General features: G+C 32.3%; 1 protein-coding gene across 2 annotated transcripts in view; it reads right to left on the bottom strand.

The window, feature by feature from the left end:
- HGF (hepatocyte growth factor) overlaps positions 1-21304 on the bottom strand; it is a 78095-nt gene that overhangs the window by 15588 nt on the left and 41203 nt on the right. For both annotated transcript variants that reach the window (XM_059932867.1, XM_059932866.1), the window contains exons 8-10: positions 13659-13833; positions 10044-10171; positions 1592-1694 (exon numbers count right to left, since the gene is read on the bottom strand). In XM_059932867.1, the coding sequence (XP_059788850.1) occupies positions 1592-1694; positions 10044-10171; positions 13659-13833 (406 nt within the window). The remainder of the gene's footprint in view (positions 1-1591; positions 1695-10043; positions 10172-13658; positions 13834-21304) is intronic.

The raw sequence follows: 21304 nt of genomic DNA, 5'->3' as shown, positions 1-21304 counted from the left end.
TTTCCTCCTACACTTACTTTCACCAACTCCTACTTATTACGTATGTCCCAACTAACATCCCTTCCTGTAGGAAAACTTCCTGACCATTTAAGTGTGGGTGTCACTTGTTTGCAGTCCCATAACATAAGATATGCTTTTTTCGTGGATTTTCTAATATGGCATTGGCATTTGCTGTTTTCTGCCATTCCATACTAGAGTGAGATCCATGATGGCAGAATTCTGCTTAACTTTGAAGTCCTAGAGCTACAGTGTCCTGTACAGTAGCTACTAGCCAGAGTAACCGCAGAAAAGCTAGTATGTGGCTCATCCAAATTGAAAGGTGCTGTAATTATAAATATACAACAAATTTTGTAGGTTTAATATAAAAATGTAAAATAGCTCATTAATAATTTTTATGTTGAATACATATTGAAATGAAAAGCTTTAGAAATATTGGATTAATAAAAACATTATTTTAAAAATTTGCCTGTTTAATTTTACTTCTGTAAGTATGGCTACTGGAAAACTTAAAAAGTACAAGTGCGATTACATATGTCAATTGCATATTTATGTTAGAGAGCACTGCTTTAGAACTATCACTATTTGTTTGTGAAGTAAATTAGTCGAAAAAATATCATCCACTAGTGAGTAAATTTTGAAAGAGAATAAGAACTTTAAAGCTAAAGTGGAACCAGGAGCAAAGTGACTCAACTTCTCTGGATCCTTAAATTCTTATTCACACATACAGAAATATCTTCCATATAGGATTATGATGGTCAAATGAGATAACAACTCACAGAAAGCAACCATGTTGTAGATACTTTATTAAATGACACTACCATTTTTCTTTTAATCCTGCTGTATATATTCCAGGATATTTCATACAAATCTGTTCTATGTTGCAACTATGTCTCATACGTCTTTTGTAATTTCAAACACACTAGCACTACTGCTGGGGTCAAGTGGAAGATAACTGCTTTTGTTGTGAATATGTCCAATGTCAAAATCTCTAATTCTCTGAAATATATAGATTTTTTTCAATTACATATCCATTGCTTTAATTATAGAAAAAGCGTGTGTATCAGAATAAAGCTATACAAGGAAACATATCTCAATAAGTTTTTAGTAGTTAAGTGGAATTTTAAGGTGTGTATATACATGAAGATGGTCACTTATCAATTTTATAAACTAATATTAATAATTAAATAATTATGAGAATATAATCCTATAATGTACTATTTGAAACACTAGATTTGACATTTCATTATACAATGTCTTATCCAGTTGTGTAATTGTTTTCTCCGTATGACCATATCATGCTTAAAGGTGGAGCCCAAATGTATGTCCACTTTCTGTTAATGTTCCCGAGGCACCTGTTACAGAGCAGAACACATAGTAAATGCTCAATAAATATGTACTGGTTTGAATTGTTTATTTAAGTTTGCCACATAGAGAGAAAATGTTAAACTGAGTTGCACAGAATGATCAATCTAATGTTTTTATTAGCTTACTATAATATATAAATGAATAGAAAGAAATACCAATGTACCTCAATACACCTATCTGCTGTTATCACTACATACTATATATTGAAAGAAAGAAATTTACATACCGATGTAAATCTTCCATGTTCTTGTCCCACATCGAACATGTTAGTCCAGATCGTGTTTTGGATAAATTGCCCATATAATTTTTGCCATTCCCACGATAACAATCTAAACATAAAATATATGGAAAGAAGACTAATGAATACTAGGGAGTATAGGACAAAGACTTTTTTTACAAGCATATGAATTCATGAAAATCAACATAAAAATTAAAACAAAGCACTGAAATCTGTACAAAGCAGACACTTAACTATCTCTCATAAAATATCTTTATTTTTAGTCAAATTTCTTTTTCATTAAAATGAAAGTTTATGTATCAAATTACAAATTCAAAAAAAATCAAAGAAAAAATTAAATGAGTGGCTCTTAGGGACACCAAAGAAATGAGAATTTTGTGAGTGACACATATTTTCCAATATTTTCTACTGAAAAATTTTACTCCACAGGAAGGTCACAAGAATGATATAATGAGCACTTGTATACCAGTCACATTTGTTGTGTTTTGATTTTTGTCTTTCGTGAGATTGACATTCTGAGTCATCCAAGCCAGCTGTTTCACAAATGCTCTTTAATTTCATTTTGCCTGATTATTTTCTCATGAATGAAATCAAGTTAAATGCAGAAATATTGCCTAGGTGATATTTTGTCCTTTTTTCAGGATTATTTCATGTGACACATGATGTCAGTTTGTTCAATTATTGCTGATGAGTTTGATAACTTGGTTAATTGGTATAAAGGAAAAACTTCTCTTCATATATAAGAAAAACAAACAAAAATATTTTGAGGCCTTTGAGGCTGACTACATCCTATTCCCAAACAAATTTTCACAAAATGGCTTAGGCATACTTTGATTAATTTTGCATGAATCAGTTATTACTCTGCTGGTTTTAAAATAATTTTTTTATTTCTTACTTTTCTTTCTCTCTTGTTATTCTTCTGTAAATGAAAGTTTTTCCTTCTCCTCTACTCCTTCCATTTAAGTATTACTACTACTACTAGTAGTAGTAGTAGTGGTAGTAGTAGTCTACTAGTAGAAGTAGTCATGTAAATATGGACTCATGGATTCTCTTTTATTCAGCATGATATATTATCTATTCCTGTTGTTCATTTTGATGCTCAAATTGTTCCATCTTTAGCCAATGGAAGCCATGTTAAAATGGCTCCTGTGTCTTTTATCATTTCCCATGTGGTTTTATTTTTCACTTTTTTTCAACTGAGCAGTTTGCGTTCTATTAAACATTTACAGAAGTGTCCGTATTTGTAATTTTAAAAAATAATAAAAAGAAGTTAAGTTCTTTCAAATATGTACGTTGCAGTTCTACATTTGAAAAGAAGCACTATTCCATATTTTGAAATAATCCTGCATATTTTAATAGTAACTATTTAACAATTCTGATTTTTATATGAATAAAAACTGTAGTTTTAACTATAAAATATTATCTACAAATATACATTAACATTAAGATTATTCTCTGGTTTAAAGTTGGTAAGCCATAGTATATTATCATTGGTTTTAAATATGCTATGTAATTAGAATAAATAATAGGTACAAATTCTAATAAAATTTTTAAATGAATAATAATTTGTCCAGGAATTAATTTAGTAAAAAAGAAATATAATAATATATTCAATAGTCATGTTTTGATATCCATAAATTTGAACTTAGATATAAAAACTCAAATAGGATAGGATTTGATACAGATAATATAGCAGTCATTACCATATACAATAAAATTGTTTTCAGAAAGCATAAATTTGTAAAATCCAATTCTTGTACATAGGCAGAATATATCAGTTAAAATATTTTCCTCTGACAGTGCTATTTTTTTCTACATTAGGAAAGGTTAAACCTTTGGCTGTTAGGTAGTAAATTCTTCAGATAATTTCTTACTGAAGAAAGCAATTGTGCAATGCGGTATATTGGTACTGCTCTTTGATACATTTTTGATTTTACACCTGTGTTTTCTGTTTTAGAGAAAGAGATCCTCCTTACCACTACCACCGTTTTATTTGAATATGAGCTAGGTTTTTTTTTTTCTTAGTAAACTTTTTATTTTAGAATAGTTTTTAATTTACAGAAAAGTTGTAAGTTGGTACAGAAAATTCTAATATACCACATAGTTTCCCCTACTTTTACTATCTTATATTAGTATGATAGATTTCTCACAACTATTTACCATACTGATGCATTATTACTAACTGAAAACTATATTTTGTTTAAATTCTTAGTTTTTACCTAGTGTACATTTTTGTGTCCTAGGATCCCACGTGATACCACATTACATTTAACTGTCGTGATTTTTAAGGCTCTTCTAGATGTAACAGTTTTCTCAGACTTTCTTTTTTGATGATCCTGACAGTTTTAAGGAGAACTAGTATTCTGTAAAATGTCCATCAGTTGGGTTTGTCTGATGTTTTCCTCATGATTAGATCTGGGTTATGGGTTTTTGAGAGGAAGACATAAATTTTGAGCACTTATTAACTTGCTGGCATAAGATGTTCCAGCTTCACTTTATGTTTTTTCTTGCCCCAGGCCCGGAATCTTCCATTTCACCAAGGAGCCATTGTTTATGTTAGTGATGAAAGGTAAGGAGAAGACGTGGGTGCCATGTGTGCTCATTGCTATTTGGTACCATTGTTTCTAGTCCCTTTCATTTGATAGAGCTGGGAAGTGTGTGCATGTGTGTGTGTGTGTGTGTGTGTGTGTGTGTGTGTGTGTGTGTGTTCATGAGTAACTGATCCCTCTAACTCCAATCTAGCACCAGAGTTGTTCCTTGTCTCCTCTTCATTTGTGTATTTCTTCTCCCATAGTGAGAACCATGATTCTAGGTAACATCAGTGTCTTTGCTCATTTTCTGAATTCTCCAATGCACACAAAATAATGTTAAAGCTGCTACATCCTAATACAGCAAAATTACACTTTTAAGTTCGAAAGGTATTTAAAGTTATCTAACTTTAAATGTATTCCAGTGAGGCTATATATAGTCAGCAAATTGTGTTTAAAAATTATTTGGAATTTTTTTCCAAATTCTGTAGTAATGGTATCTATTTGATATACAGATAGGCGCATTTCTGTGTTTTTTTCCATCTTTCTTGAGATTACTTTTTGAACATTTAAAACATTATTAAAACATTAATATTGGTTGATAGTCAAAACTATGTGAAAGTGTGTATTCAGAGTGTTCTCATTTTCCCTCTTGCTTCTTTGTCATATTTCTACCCACTACTACCCACCGTTACAAGTAACCAATTTCATTAGTTTCTTGTTTATGGCTCTTGTGTTTCTTTTTTTTTTTTTTACTTTTTTGGCAAAGATGTATATACACACACACATATATACATATGTAATATAAATATATAACTATACGTATATATAGTCTATATATGTATTATTATATCCCATTCTTTATTACTAGTAGTAAATCCCTTTATTTATTACTAATAGAATACCAAATGTATATTTTAGTGCCTTGCTTTTTTTTAAATTAATAATATACCTGAAAATCACTTCATATTAGTTCATGAAAAGTTTTATCATTCTTTCTGCAAATTTACAGTATTCCATTGTGTGACTTCGCTAGAGTAGATTTGGGTTGTTTTGCTAGTACAGAAAACGCTGCAATAAAAAAACTCGTGCATATGTTTTTGCATATTATTGGAGCTGTATATTCAGATAGTGCATTATTGGTCCAAAAGGTGAATGCATATGTAATTTAATTATTGTAATATTCTGTTCCATAAGGATTTTATCATTTTGCACTCCCAAGAGCAAAGCATGAGAGTTCATTTCCCCATACAGCTTTGCCAAAAGATAGCATTGTCAAGCTTTGGAATTTTTGTGAATTTATATGTGAGAAATAAAAGTCTCATATTATGAAAAATCTCAATACCTATATTTTAGTTATTTTCTTGTTACATGTGAATTTAAGCATAATTTTCATGTATTTAAGGGAATTTTTATATTTTTCTCTAAAGAAATCTTTCTGTTCATGTATTTTGTCCATTATTTAATTTTTTGGTCCTATACTTTTCACTTTCACAGTTTTTATATATTAAAAATATTTATCTTTATCTGTGATATACATTTTAAGACTTATTTCCAAATTTGTCTTTTGAATTTAAATATGATGGGTTTGTTTATGTTTTTTGCCATGGCAAGTTTTTGATGTAGCTTATTATTTTTTTCTTTTATTGCCTTTAGATTTTTAGTGTTAATTAAAAGCATATCGCCACATCTAAGTTATAAAGGCATTTTTCCAAGTTTACTTCTAGTATATAAATGGTATCCCTTTTTACACTACATCTCTTATCCATTTGGAGTTTATTTTCGGGTATGGTGCAAGGCATGGATTTAATTTTATTATTTTTCCAAACGGTACTTTATTGATCCATTATTATATTTTAAAAGTTTATTTTTACCCAGTGACATATAGTGCCACATTTTAAATATAATCTCAGTAAGGAGTCTGTTTTTGGATTCTGTGTTCTGTCAATTTATTCATGTGCTAGAACTACATTCTTTTAATTATAAACTCTTTAAAAAATATTTTAACATCCGATAGGGTTATTTACCTCTAATCCTCTTCTTTTTCAAGGTTTTCCTTAGTATAGTTACATGTTTATTCTCCTAGGAAAAATTTAGAATGAATTTGTTTGATATCAGAAAATATCACATTAAATTTACAAATTAGCTTAGGTGGAATTGATGCATTTATGATGTTGAGTTCTCATATCAAGAACAAGGGATGTTTTTCTACATGTTAAAGTACAATTTGGGGCTTTCAGTAGTAATTTAAAATATAATTACATAGATTTGCACAACTTTCCTAAGTTTATTCCTAAGTTTTCCTCAGTTTTGTTTCCTATTATAGATGTAGTTTTCTCTTTAATTAGATTTTCAAAACCATATATGAATGCTATTAATATTTGTATATTAATGTGTATCCTGCTACCTTAGTGATTTTTTTATTTGAATTCAGATTTCCAAGTATATTACTATTATATCATTTTCACAAAGATCTTTTGCCTTTTTACCCAATCAATAAATATGCCTTCTTATCTAATTGTATAAAATAATATCGACAATGCAATGTTACAGAGAAATATAATGTTAACTTATATTTACAATATTAAATAGTAAAGGAGATGTTAGACATTCTTGTTTTCTTTTTGACCTTAGTAAGAATACCTCTTATGTTTTCCCATCAAGTAAGTGGTGGTTTTATGACTGAGATTACATCTACATCTATATATCTATAGTATATATATATATATGAGTGGATATATGGGTGTCTGTGTAAGTATGTATGTATTCCACAAATTCTTGAGTACTTTTATGAAGAATGCATGAATTTTGTCACAGTAATTTCAAAGTCTGTTAAGATTTGTTATATGGTTGTTTTTCTTACATCTAAGATGAATTATATTAATGGGTTTCTAAAACTGAACCATTTTTGTTCTCAGACTAAACTCCACTCAATCATTATGTATTATTTACTTAATTTCTTTATTGAACTGTTCACTCAAATTTCATTTAAGATTTTTACATTAATTTTTACAAATGAGATAAGTCTATAGTTTTCTTCTGTGATACCTTTATCATGTTTAAGTTTCAATATTATAATTCCATCATAAAAATAATTTGGAAATTTTACTGCATTGGTTAAGCTACAGGGCAATTTACATAGCATTGAGATCACCTGGTCTATGAATTCATCTAGGCATGATGTGTTTGTGGTGGAAGACTTTATTAGTAAGTTTCCATGTTTCTTCTATAGGAATGAGTCTAAGTTTTCTTTCTCTATCAGGGTCAATTCAAATAACTTGAATTTTCCTAGTATATTACCCATTTTACTTTCATTTTCAGTTTTTACATGAAGTTGTATAAAATAATCTCATGTTTTCCTGTTTCACTGGTTATTTCTGCCTTCATAATTATTATTTTATGTATTTTTCCTCTCATGAGTCAGTTATCTGGTGGTTGTCTATTTCGTTAATTTTTTCAAAGAATCATCATTTGGCTTTATTCATTAGTTCTACTGTTTTCTTTTCTTTACCTTATTAATGTCTGCTTTTATCTTAGTTGTTTTCTTTCATGTGTTGCTTTTGGTTTACTTTTTCCTCCACCTCTTTGAGTGGGAAATTTCATTCCCCTGTCTTCATTATGTGTATTATTGATATAAATATTTACAGCTGTGAATTGTGTTTTGTTTCCTGCCTTAAATGTACCTTATATAGTATAATACACTGTGTTTTATCAGCATTTTTAAAGAAATTCTGCAATTTCAGTTTTCTTTTTTTTAACAGAGTTATTTAATATACAACTGGAAGAGCTTTTATATATATGCTAAATCAGATGTTGCAAGATTTGACCAAAAGTTTTTAACTCATCAACCTATATGTGGAATTTATATTTCCTGCTATATAGAGAAGGATAAGAGCAACATCCTTCTGTGTGTGTGTGTATGTGTGCCTGCATGTGTACATATCAAATATGTAACAATCCATACTACTAGCTTGGCAGTATTATACAATGACATAACTCTCTTAAAATTTCACAGCTGTATGTTGAATTGGCTAACAGTGTCTCTTAAGTAGGACTTATTCATTTTCAAATTGCCCCACAGAGCCTAGCACATTGTTGCATATATCAGGTATAATATATTGTTAAAGAAAAGGAATATAATATATTGTTAAAAAAAGGAATATAATATATTGTTAAAGTGTTATTGAAAAGGAAAAAGCATTGAGTAATGGAAAGGTCATTTTAAGGAGAATTTGAGTGACTCACAGTTGTGCTAATTTGAGAGTTCAGGCAAGTTATTTAAATTCCATAAAGCTAATTTCTTCATCTATTAATATGCAGCTCTATTATATAAGCAACAACATCAGCTTAACTTTCAAAACCCAAAATCCTCATATTCTATTACCTGATCTTTGATAAGTGATATATATGTACATTAAAGCATCTTAATACACATCAGAAACTTATAAAACAATTGTTCTCACTTGCCTCTATCACTCAGAATTTATCAGTAATTGTTTAAATGACTAAGGCAGGGACAAAGAAGATCCAGCTGGTACCAAACCTCCCTTAATCATTGGTTTCAACTTTATTTCCAACTGACCTTTAAAGTCTGCCCAAGAAGAGTGAAATTGACTGAAAAGGGACTCATCTCTTCTTCCCTCTACAACTGTTTTCAGAGTTGTTCACAAAAAATGGCACTGAGGAAAGTCAGGGGATGGAAGAAGTATGTACAGGGCAATAAATCCATGAAATAGAGTTTTAAATTTGGCTTGGACTTTTTAGAATGATTTAGGACTGACCATGGCCATGACCATCATAATTAAATTTATGTGAAAGAATGTGATTATTTAAAAATCATAACTCCTAATTCATTATATACCAATAAATGCCCAGAGCCCATTATTATTAATTTTTGACAAATGATTTTTTAAACCTACTTCAATGTGACTTTTCCCAACCACTGCTCCCTGAAACAATTATTTTCAATGGTGTCTATGTTTCCAAGCACAATGGTGATTTATCCCAAATCCCACTGTTACATATCATCTCTGCTGCTAACACCCCAGTACATATCACTCTCGTCTCTGGCCTAAATTACTGAAGCAATCATTCAGTTGATTCCCCTGTTTTGGCCCTTTGTCAGGAGTTCTGGCTATTTTTCATAATGCGGCCAGAGTCATCCAGTTAAAATTTAAGTCAGACAGATCATTTAGCTCCCGTCTCAGAATCCTACAACAGAGTCTCTCCTCTTTCAGAATGGAAGTGTAAATCCTTCCAGTTTCTACTAGGCCTATGGAATTTTAGCCCAGTTGCTCTCTCACCTCATCTCCTGCTACCCTCTACCTTGCTCATTCTGTACCAGCCACAATGATGCACGTTTCTTTCTCTTAACTTTCCAAGCACTCTCCCATCTCATCCCATTTTCATTTGCAGTTTCCTCTACCTAGAATGCTCTTTACAAGTATGTGCACGTGGCACATGCTGCTCCCTGACTTATTTCAGGTCCTCCTTAAATGTTACCTTAATATGTAAGATCTTCTCAGACCATTAAAGTATAAAATAGCAACACCCTCCTCCCTCTAACTCTGGGACATTTATCTCTCTAGCACTTACACAAACTTACTATCTCCACCTACATTTTAATTTCGCTTGTTTTTGTTTGCTGGACGTTAGTTCAATGGGATCAGAGAATTTTGTTTTGTTTTACTGGTATATCCACAGTGCCTAAAACTGTCCCTGGAACTAGTATACATTCAAATAAATAAAGGGATATTGAACAAATTAATATATAAAAGAAATCCAACTTCAGGCTTGGTGATTTTGTTTGCTAACAGTGCAACAAGAAATAAGTCTTCTGCTGTAATGTGTACTCCATTTAGGCATTTCCACTGAATTTAATCATGCCCACACTGCAAAATGTCAGCTATTACCTTGTCCACTTGACACATCACATTTTGGAATTTGGGAGCAGTAGCCAACTCGGATGTTTGGATCAGTGGTAAAACACCACGGTGACTCAGCCCCATCTGGATTTCGGCAATAATTTTCTCTTAGGTCCCTGTTGAGAATAAACATGTTAATGTAAATTGCCAGGGTTTCTTACATTGGTGAAGTCAGTGTTATTACATTTCTAGAATCCTAGAATGTATGCATTCTATAAATAGAGCCCTACGTTTTAGATTTAGGATAGTTATAACAGTTTAGAATTCAGTATACACAACTGACACTGCCCACATTACTGAAATAAATGCTGTCAGATGTCAGAATTCTTCTTCTTCCACAGACCTGGAGTTTCACACAAACACTACTGCTTCGTGAAAGAGAAATAGTACCACTTCATTCTTCTCACTCATTTTCAAGACGTGGACTCTCAACTGTTACAATTTTAAAAAACTGGTCTGTTATTACTTTTTCATGGACTGTCTATAATGTAGAAACACATTCTCTTTACAGAAGAAAGGCTATTATAATTAATAGTCTTTAATTTCTCTTGTTTAAAAATGAAGTTCCACCTATTCAAACATTTGCCACAAAACACATGATAGATATTTCTTCTTTAAATTCTGTATTTCTTTGATTTATTTAATTCACTACATAGATTTCTTTTAATTCCAATGTAGTTCTTTCTTGATTTAGAGATTACAACATGCAATTTTATATTTCTGTAAAATTAAATCCTAATTACAATATAGATAACCTAACTATAGAAAAAGTTGTCAATGTAATACATGTACTTCCTTTATTTTACCAATGATATAGTTAGACATTTAGAGTTCACAATAAGGAAAAAGTCTAAACTAATATTATCTGTATGTAAAAGGATTTTACCTTAATGCAAGGTTCATGTTAAATAAAATGTGGAATTTATGATTTGCTCTCCTGATAATGCTCTCTAATTTGAAGAAAGCATGTACTTTCTTTTCGTAAATCCCTGCTAATAATTTAACAAAATTAATATTCAGTCTATTGGAAGGTACATTATTTATTTCACTTAGGCCCAATTAAAAATACTACACTTTTATTACTATCCAAATTGACCATTAGAAACCGAAAAGTTTTTAAAGAAGAAGCTTGAGTTTGGTTATAAAATCAACAGGTAGTAGTTTATCTAGCCAAAATAGGTCCTGACACAACTGTTATTTAAGGTTGTAAGAACAGTGAATGCCAATAGCTAAGGCCATTGTATAGCAAATATTCTTATTTATAACCTATATTCAAGCCTTTACCCTTCTTATAAAATTATTAACTGGAAAGATGAAGAAAATCTTTTCTTTCTTCTAACCAATTTATACTCATGTTTAAAAAAACTGTCAGTACAAAATACGTGCATTGAATTTTACATAAAGTGTACACAAATTTGCAATTTTAGATGAATAATTGCTTAGTTAAATTATTTTGAGTTATTAATTTAAGGCAAGATAATTAAACAGAGATCTGAGGCTATCAAAAATCTTAGCTTAGGCCCTCTATAATCTATATCTAGAAGCACCTCATTAATCTAGATTAAGCAAGAATGAGAGTCAAGGTTTGCTCAAATATTTTTTCTAAGTTCTTTCCCTTCACTTGAAGAAAGAAGTGTTTACAATTATTAAAGCGAATTAATGATTATATGATTCATGTACATTCACCACAGGCAGTATTGTTCAGTTATAGTGTTTTTGTTTTGTTTTGTTTTGATTGGAGTAAAATTGCTTTACAATGTTGTGTTAGTTTCTGCTGTATAATAAAGTGAATCAGCTATATGTATACCTATATCCCTCCCCCTTGGACCTCCCTCCCTCCCTTCCCCCCCCCCACCATCTAGTTCATCACAGAGCACCGAGCTGAGCTCCCTGTGCTGTACAGCAGATTCCCACTAGCTATCTATTTTACACATGATAGTGTATTTATGTCAAACCTAATATCCCAATTTGTCCCACCCTCCCCTTCCCACCCCGTGTCCACATGTCCATTCTCTATGTCTACGTCTCTGTTCCTGCCCTAAAAATAGTGTTTTAAAGATCGTCATTTGTAAGGAGTCTCAGTTTTGGGGCAAATCGTGTTTAGTACAACCAGAGATACCCGACCAGTATTCCATTCTCTGCTAGCCCACAAACAGTAAATGCATCAATACTCTGAGTAAAATGTTGAGTCAGATTTTATCAGTTTTATAACACAGCTCACTTTTTGTTTTTTTGACATTTATGTTTGGTTACCTTGACCAAATAACCAATTAAGAAAGAATGTCTTAAATTCCAATAACATGTAACAGCTAAACTTTTGATCATTTTTAATTGTGAAATGTGTGGATTCAATTTCTATAATTATTATCTTTTTTCTTACAGATGAGGTTCATTTGGGTATTTACACATACACAGTCTCTAACTTGAGTATTACCAGTCATTAGAAGTTGACAAAAAGTGTGCATGGCGCTGACACTGTCTCCTTTGTCTCCCTGAACTATTCGTTTCTCATTTTCTTTGCTCTCTCTAGTTTTATGTTTATTTCTGAGGTATGAAACACATGGGTCAAAAATAGAGAGTGAATTGCTGTGAAGAAAATGAAGGAAATAAACCCCAGAGTGGCAATTATAAATTTGTTACTATAAAATAATTTAAAAAACATAACAGATGAATATTTACTGTCTAAGCAAAGAACTCTGAGTTGGCTTTAAAAATCTAAAAATAAAATAAAAAAACATAGACTATATCCCCTCTCCAGTGGATGGGCCAACTAATGTTCATAGTTCTCCATCTTGAAATGTTAAGCTCTCTTATTAAAAGCCAGTTACATAAAGGCAGTATATGTTATTTATAGGTGCTATTTCAGCAAAGCCACTGTGAATGACACGTGTGTTATAAATTTTAAAAGCAATCATTTTATGTTCCTAATAACAAGGTGGGCAATTTAAAAACACATGGCATTGTGGCTGTCTGTCTAACAAAAGTTAAGTGGTGAAGAAAAGCAGCCATGGAGAAGAACATAACAACTATGTAATTGATATTCAAGGGCAGTTTCTTCGGCTTGGTTCATCTAAACAGCTGTTTTATTTCCCCACTTTTTAAAGAAAATTTAGAAACAATAAAAAGCACTCATTCAAAATTTTAAAAATAAGTTTTTTCAAGGCTGAAAACTCATCAGTTTACCATGTTGATCGAAATCAAGGTGTGCCTTGTAATCTCCCCTAAAGTTAATATGAAAATTTAAGAAGGCACTAGTTTGAAACTTGCCTGGTTATCATTACCACTAATTGGTTTATTAAATAGACCTGCAAGAGCAAAGCTGTGATCAGAAACCTAGGGATGTGTTTCCCAAAGCATGGATGGTACATCAACCATCTGATTCAGAATCACCAAGAGTGCTTGTTAAAATGTATTATTTGAAGTCCAAATTTCAGACCTGAGCAATCAAAGTCTCTGCGTGGATGTATCTGCCTTTTCATTGCTGAATTTACCCTAGGCACACTAAAGTTTAAGGATCACTAACACAGAAATTAGTAAAAAGCAACCACTCTGCCTCATTTTCCCCAGGGCCTACTGAAATTTATATTTCTCTAATTTACTCACTTGCACTTGAAATTTTCAGGAGTTATGTCATGCTGGTGAGGATACTGGGAATCCCAACGCTGACAAGGAATTCCATTCCAAATGGTATTGATGATGCCCCGGTAACCTTCTCCTTGACCTTGAATGCATTCAGTTGTTTCCATAGGGACATCCGTGTCATTCATAGTACTGTGAGCTATTGGTAAAAAGAAATATAAATTTAAATAAAATATTTCAATCTGTCATCTACCTCTTAGAGTTCACTTGCATTTTATTAGCAGGGTTTTCTGTCACATAATTTTTATAATAATTGAATGGAATAAAAAATTCAATTTATCATTACTACTGTCTCACTCAAACAAAAGGAGGAATTAACATGGTGGACTCAACCATGGAATTTCTCTGCTTGTAAAAAGAACATTCTGGCTTGACTTTATCTAGACCTGTTTTAAAAAGCATCATTTAATAATATTTAAATTTCCTGGATCTATCTACTCATTATTAACAATAGGTGTAAAATCTCTCTATTTATTAATGTTTAAGTATTGCATATGTTTTTTAAAAATCACTTTTCTTACTTTTGAAATTGGAAAACATCTACAAATAATATAGTGACCAAGTAGGGAAATTTTAGCACTGTGCCGTAAGTTTGGCCATTAAAAAAAGTAAGAAAAAGAAAATTAATGCTAGTCTAGAGAACAGAGTTATTTTTTAAAAATCAGTTTGTCACTATTACTATCTCCATTCCAATTCTTTTCATTCAAACACTAGATTAGTTTATTCTTGAAAAATTCTTTAAAGGCATTTTACTTCCATATGTCACTATAACTTATACATGCCAAATATACAGTATTTCTGAAATGACTATACAATTACTCCTAAAATTAGTTTATTTAAATAGTTACAAAGTTGGTAATGGTATTAACCATGGTTTTCCTCTAAAATAATAAATATATTCTAAGCTGATATGCTACATTTTTCTTCTTAATCAACTTGTTGGCTTTTAAGAAACATTACTTGCTTCTAGGCAGATTTATGTGTTGCCTTTTTCCTAGTCCAATTGCAGTGCTTTACCATACTTCATGAAGATCCTGAAAATCTCAGTAAGAACATTTTTAAAGTACAAAATTAAATTTACCACAACTTGAACTCTGTCTTTTGTCTTAAGGTTTACTCACTTGCATAAAATATAACTCAAAACATTCTGGAGCAACTAAAATTCATATACCTTCTCAAAACATTCATGAAAATGTTTGTTTCCATGTAAACTTCCCAGTTACCTTTATAACCTAAATGGTTATTCAAGGTGCCTCTGCATAAAACTCAAGTTGACACCCTCTAGGATAGTTTAAGAAGTGAATAAATGTCTTTGATTCATCCATTCTGGAATTCGATGCATCATTTCTCCAAAGGAGAGGTTAGAATTAGACATGCCTTCAGAGGCTAGGGATGTCTATAATAGTGTTTCATATTTAATGGTGTAAATTCTTTTAAAGTGGCTCTTTAACTTTATTTTAAATTTCTTTCTTTCTTACAAATAATTACTACCTTATGTGGCTGAATGCTTTATTTCATTGAGTTCCATGCAAACTAAATAGAGCCTAAGTTTGGAGTTATTCTATGAAGTTTTGTGGGAAAAAAAAGGTGGATTAATTAATGACCATCCCAATCACTAGAATGTTTTATATACAGATTTCCAAAAATTGCTCTTTTAATAACTCTTCTTTTTAAAAAAAATCTCTTCTTCAGCTCATCTTAAAATGTGTTTTTATTTCTTATGTATCTACTTTAGGGAATAGAAATGCAGCTCAGAAATATCCTAAATTGAAAGGAAATTCAAATGGACATGAGAAAATGTCCAGAGATTGACCTATAGAATGGTCATTGAGAGTTGATGGCTTAGAGAATTTATATGTATTGATATTGGTAATATATATTGATTTAGGAAGAACAAAAATTTTGGACTGAGAGAAATGACTTGTATAGAAGAAGTTGGTGCTGTTTAACCAAGTTCATTACGATTTTAATATTACCTGAAGTTCTTTGATGAAATAGAAAATAAGATGGATTTCATAGGTTCTGAGGGTTAGAACTATATTTCATTAAAACAAATGCTACTAAGCTATTTTTCTGATGATTTGAGTTGATTGTTACATGATTTGAGGAAACTGAGTACGTGTGGGAAGTCTTTAAAGGGTGACAACTCTAAAACAGGTAAAAGGTCAAGCTTGTACTGACATATATCATTCTAATTATAAAACAATGATGTGAAAGAAGACAAAACGAATGTCCCCAGGAATCTATCAATTCATTAGCTTAACATTTTAAGATTCTCCCACTTGATTCTCCCACTTCTTGGGTACAAGCTCTTGGGCAGCAAACTTGTGACCTCAGTTAGGACTCAGAATACTGACAATGGGAGGAAGGTCAGAGTTAGGGCAGCCAGAGCAAAAGCACTTCCACTAATCTCACAGATTTCATTGCCTGACTTAGGTACTACAGCTCTCTTACTTTCTTAGTTATTTGTGTGTGTTTTGTTTTATTCGTGTATTACTGATCCATTCTTCTCAGTATTATTTTGGCACTGTGAACTTGTTACCAAAGGATCCAGTCTTGATGAGTCAACCAGGGCCACGTTTGGCTAGATATGGGCCTATCACATCTCACTAAGTACCTAGTTCAAGGCTAAGCCCATCAGAGATTAACACACTGAGCTCCTTGGACTCTAGTATGATTTTCCAGACATCAACCTAAACAATGAAAAAAGAGGAATGATAAAATTTAAAAGCTAGTAGAAGATAAAAATTTTTCTAATTTGAGGGTAAACTTTTCAAATTTTAGGATTCCCTGTGAAAAGAAATATCTATATTACAAAAACCCTAGGTCAGAGAAAAGAGTACCTATATAAGAATACTGAGGAAAATATTTCACTGCTGATTGATACACTAAAATTTCAGTGTCAAGTTCAGAGACCTGAATTGTTGTACTAACTTTGCACCTCAACTGCAGAGGTTCCCAGCAAGATTTAATTAAAGAATCTTTCACTTTAAAAGTAGCTATCATAAAATCCTCATTTGAACAATTATGTCAAAGATTTTTTTCTAAACTTTCATTATTATATTTTAAAACTTATGATTTAAACTTATTTTAAGGGGGTCACTAAATATTCACTAAAAGACAATGTAAGTTAAAATGGTTAGACTAAAAACCAAAATTTTGGATTTGGATTAAATAATTTGGATTATTTAACAGATTCTAATTTGGAGGTGGAAACTAGAACCTTTTGAAATTACAAAAATTACAGAATACAAAGAATTACTGCACATTCATAAAATACAATATTGTACAGAATAAATACAAATTTTCATTAGGCCTTGCTATAAAATGAATGTTTGTGTCTTCCTCAAATTCATATGTTGAAATCCTAATCCCCATGTTATGGTATTAGGAGTTGGACCCTTTGGTAAATGTTTAGGTTGTAAGGGCAAAGCCTTCATAAATGGGATTAGTACCCTTATAAAAGAGACCCTGCAGAGCTCCCTTGCTCCTTCTACCACGTGAGGACACAGGGCAAAGTGTGAACCATCTGTGAACCAGGAATCAGGCTCTCTCCAGATACCAAACCTGCTGTCACCTTGATCTTGGACTTCCCAGCCTCCAGATCTATGTGAAATACATTTCTGTTGTTTAGAATCCACCCTGTCTATGGTATTCTGTTATAGCAGCCTGAGCTAAGTCAGGCCCTATCAAGTGTAAAGAATCTAAATAATATTATTATTTTTGTCTCATTTTAATAAGTATCTGTAACTTTGAAATACATAACTGAAACAACTTGACAATTTTACTTATTGTTGTGTTTTAATTCAGTGGAAATATTTATTTTGATTTTAACTACAAACTAGCAGTATTCACATAGTATTTTTCTTTATTTAAAAAGTACCCTCTGAAGTTAGTGCATCTGTATTTATCCCATTTCACATTCAGCTGGTAAAAGTAAACCCATAAACAAAAGCTACATAATTCTGGTGGTAATGTATAGAATAAATAATATAGGCAAAAAAAGATATATTAGTACAACAAGGTAACTACACAGTTTTCATCAATTAGTAAGAGTTATTTTGCGACTTCCTGCAGCTGTTTAATAAATATTATCTGATGGGGACCATGATGAATGATTTGTCCATAGACCATTTAACTGTGATGTAAATGTCTGATCTTTGTTGCCTGCATGAATACTTATGATTCGAACAAAAGGAATTATTCCTGAACCACAATAAAATAGACTCCTTCAGCTGTCCCACTATATAAACATCAAAATTTGGTGCAAAAACAAAACAAATGTTTCATGCCAATTGATTGGGAAAGGGCTATTAAATGTTGGGAAAGCTATTCCTTTGGACTTAATACTTAAACATGAGACCTGAATAAGGGAAGGCTCTGAAGAGTCTCCAGTGGCCTAGTGAAGAGTTAAAGAAACACAGAAACATCCCCAATATCAGCTGAACATTATCAAGTTTAGCCAAAGCAACATGTTTTTAAAATACTGCATCCCCACATCCACAAATGTTTTTGCAAGTATGTCTACCAAGCTCACACTGAAAATACCAGGAACTCTTCTGAGAGTTCCTCACAAATAAAACATTTTGCCAGGGGTGTCAGTGGTGGTCACCCTTTGGAAGCAGATGCAAAGATATTTATATGATCCTCAGTGGCCTATGAGTGAAGGAATGTTTTTCTTTCATGACTGACACAAAGTTTTCTATTTGGAAATGCTTTAAGGAAAACAACATTTGCTATTGACATTTTCCACTGTCCTGTTTGTTAGAACATGATCAAATATAATGGTTGCCTCTTGGAACATTAATTTCACTTTGCTGGTGTGGACCTGCTATGATCTGATTGCTCTACTATTTGGTAGAGAACTTTAAGGTTTGAATAGATTTGTTGAGAGAATGAACATTAAGTGTTATGTAATTGTTGGGAAAACCCTCTCGCCCCCCAACAGAAAGAGATCAACACAACAAGACAACATATAATAAATCGAACCTTTTTCTCTGTGAAAGACTAGCCAAATCCTTGCAGAGAGGCCACAAGGCCCTGACAGAGGTCCGTGAATGGCAACTGGAGAATGTGAGTGCAAATGTATATTACAGAAAACCACACCTAGGGATCCATAAGCTTTACATGGACAATAAGTAAACCCTTACGTTTACTGTCCCCTTAACCCTCCAAAACCCCTGGATTTCTTAGTGGTGACAAGCTATTGCTATTCTTTTGCCTGTAGTTAAGAACAAGTTGCTTCTTAGGCCATTGGACAAATACCTGATTATTCTTGGAATAATTCAACCCAACCCACTTCTTATTCCCAGCTACTGAAGAGCAATTGAAATATAGGATTTACTTTATGATGGTCCCTGGATATTTAGAACAGTGTGTAAAGCTACTCTCCCGTCAACAGACTTGTGCTCTTTGGGCCGCAAAGGGCAGGATCAGGCTCAATGTAAATTTAAAGAGCTTCTTGTTTTAAAATTGACTTGGGAAAATAGTATAAAGACCTCCAAAGCACAAACCTCAAATTGCTTGCACGTTTTCTTTCCATGTGGACCTGGGATTCCTGTCTGAAACTTTTCTCTGGACTTTATCCAAGACTTTTCTGGTATAAAATACTCAAAAGACAAGACTTTCATGAAAGGTCTTCAATCCTATACTCTTACTCCTTAGAAGATGACTTGGAAAAGACCTCCAATACAAGATCTTTCCCTTGAGAAAGGATATTGATAGCACTGTTTTTTCCTGACACAGAATACAATAAGAGGATTATATTTCTATGAATCTCTGTTCTGGCCTTGGATGAATTAATAAAATTTAGAGAAATAATCAGCTTTCTTTAAGAAAGAAAATAATTTGCTAAAATTATTTTCCCAACACACAGAGACACTGAAGTTTAAAAGGTTACATATTCCTTTAAAATGATGCCAGCGTACATTAGTTACTAGGAGGAAGGATTCTTTATATGTAGTACTAATGGCAACATATCTTCTTAAGCTACCGTAACAAAATAAGACTGGGTGACTTAAACAACAGTAATATATTTTCTCATAATTCTGGCAGCTGTAAAGTCCAAGATTAAGGTGGCAGCCAATGGTTCCTGGTGAGAGTTCTCTTCCTGGCTTGTAGATGAAGGTATAGACATACTTTTTTGCTATGTCCTCATATGGTAGGGAGAGAGAGAGATCACTCTCATCCTCTACTTATAAGACCACAAATCCCATTGGATTAGGATCCCGCCATTATACTTCATTATCCTTTATTGTCTCCTAAAAGCCCTATCTCCAAATGCATTCAGGGCTTAGAATTTAACATATGAATTGTGGGTGGTGGGGAGCACAATTCAGTCCACAATGATAATTTTGATAGAAATCTTAACTATCAAAGATCTGCCTCGGCCACACTTCTGCAGTGGAGAGTTGTTCAACAGGTAATAAAGTTTCAGTTATGCAAGATGAATAAGTTTTAGAGATCTACTATGTATAGTAGATCTACTATACTATGTTGTACATAGTACCTATAGTTAGCAATACTGTGTTGTATACTAAACAGTTGTTAAGAGAGTTGTATTCTTACCACACACACACACACAAAGGCAAAAGGGGGCAGGAGGAAACGTTTGCAGGTGATGAATATGGTTATTATCTTTGATTGTGGAGATGGATTCATGGGTGTATGCATATGTTCAAACCTATCATACTGTGTACATTAAATATGCGATGTTTTTAAATATCAATTATACCTCAGTAAAGCTCTTAAAAATATAAAATGGATGTGGACACTTACATATCTAGAAGTTTAAAAAATAAGAAGGAAAAGAAAGAGGAAGTGAAAAATAAGGTAAAATATGACAAGATTTGTTTATTTTGTTGAAGGAAAAGCCATCAAGACATCAAGCAACGAAGGAACAAAACTAGCTCATGGAAGCATGAAAACTGACAATGAGTTGAGGTGATGGGAAGAAGGTATGAAGCAAATCTTCCTGGTTGGCAATATTTGGGAAAAGCCAAGTTTTCATATGAAAATCAAGAAGCATAGAAGAAATTCCAGGAGACACTAAAAGAAAATGAAAACTACCACTGAGCAGGAAGGTAACCGTCGTTCATTCAACAGACTTGTTGAACTCCTGTCACGTGCAAGGCAATGTGGTAACTCTGTGGAATACAAAAACGACCTGGTCCTTACCCTGTTGGAACTTACAAATTTTGATAGAGACAGCTATTAACCAAATAACTTCAAAAATAAATGTAAAAACCAAATTCTGAGAAGTACATGGAAGGAGAGATTTATGTTGCTATAAATATACAATAAGGAATTTGACCCAGTCAGGGAAGTCAAATGAAGAAATGATAACTGACTTGAAATTTGAACAATGGGCAGCTGTCAACTAGGTGAGGAAGGAAGAGAAAATTTTTCAGGGGAGAGGAGATGGCAGGGGTGAAGGAACTATAATGAGAATATGGAAAATATGAGGTATAGGGAGAAAACTATTCTGGCTGGAACAGAGAGCATGGAGAGAAATGTATATGAGGCTAAAGATAGGGGTGGAGGAGTAAAGGATGGTTTTGTTTTGTCTGTGTCCTAAGATCAAAGGAAATGATTGAAGAGTTTTAAACTGT

This window comes from Balaenoptera ricei, chromosome 9 (assembly GCF_028023285.1).
Source record: "Balaenoptera ricei isolate mBalRic1 chromosome 9, mBalRic1.hap2, whole genome shotgun sequence".
Lineage (NCBI taxonomy): Eukaryota > Metazoa > Chordata > Mammalia > Artiodactyla > Balaenopteridae > Balaenoptera > Balaenoptera ricei.
Note: the sequence above shows the minus strand (reverse complement) of the source record. Positions and strands in the feature narration are given on the sequence as shown.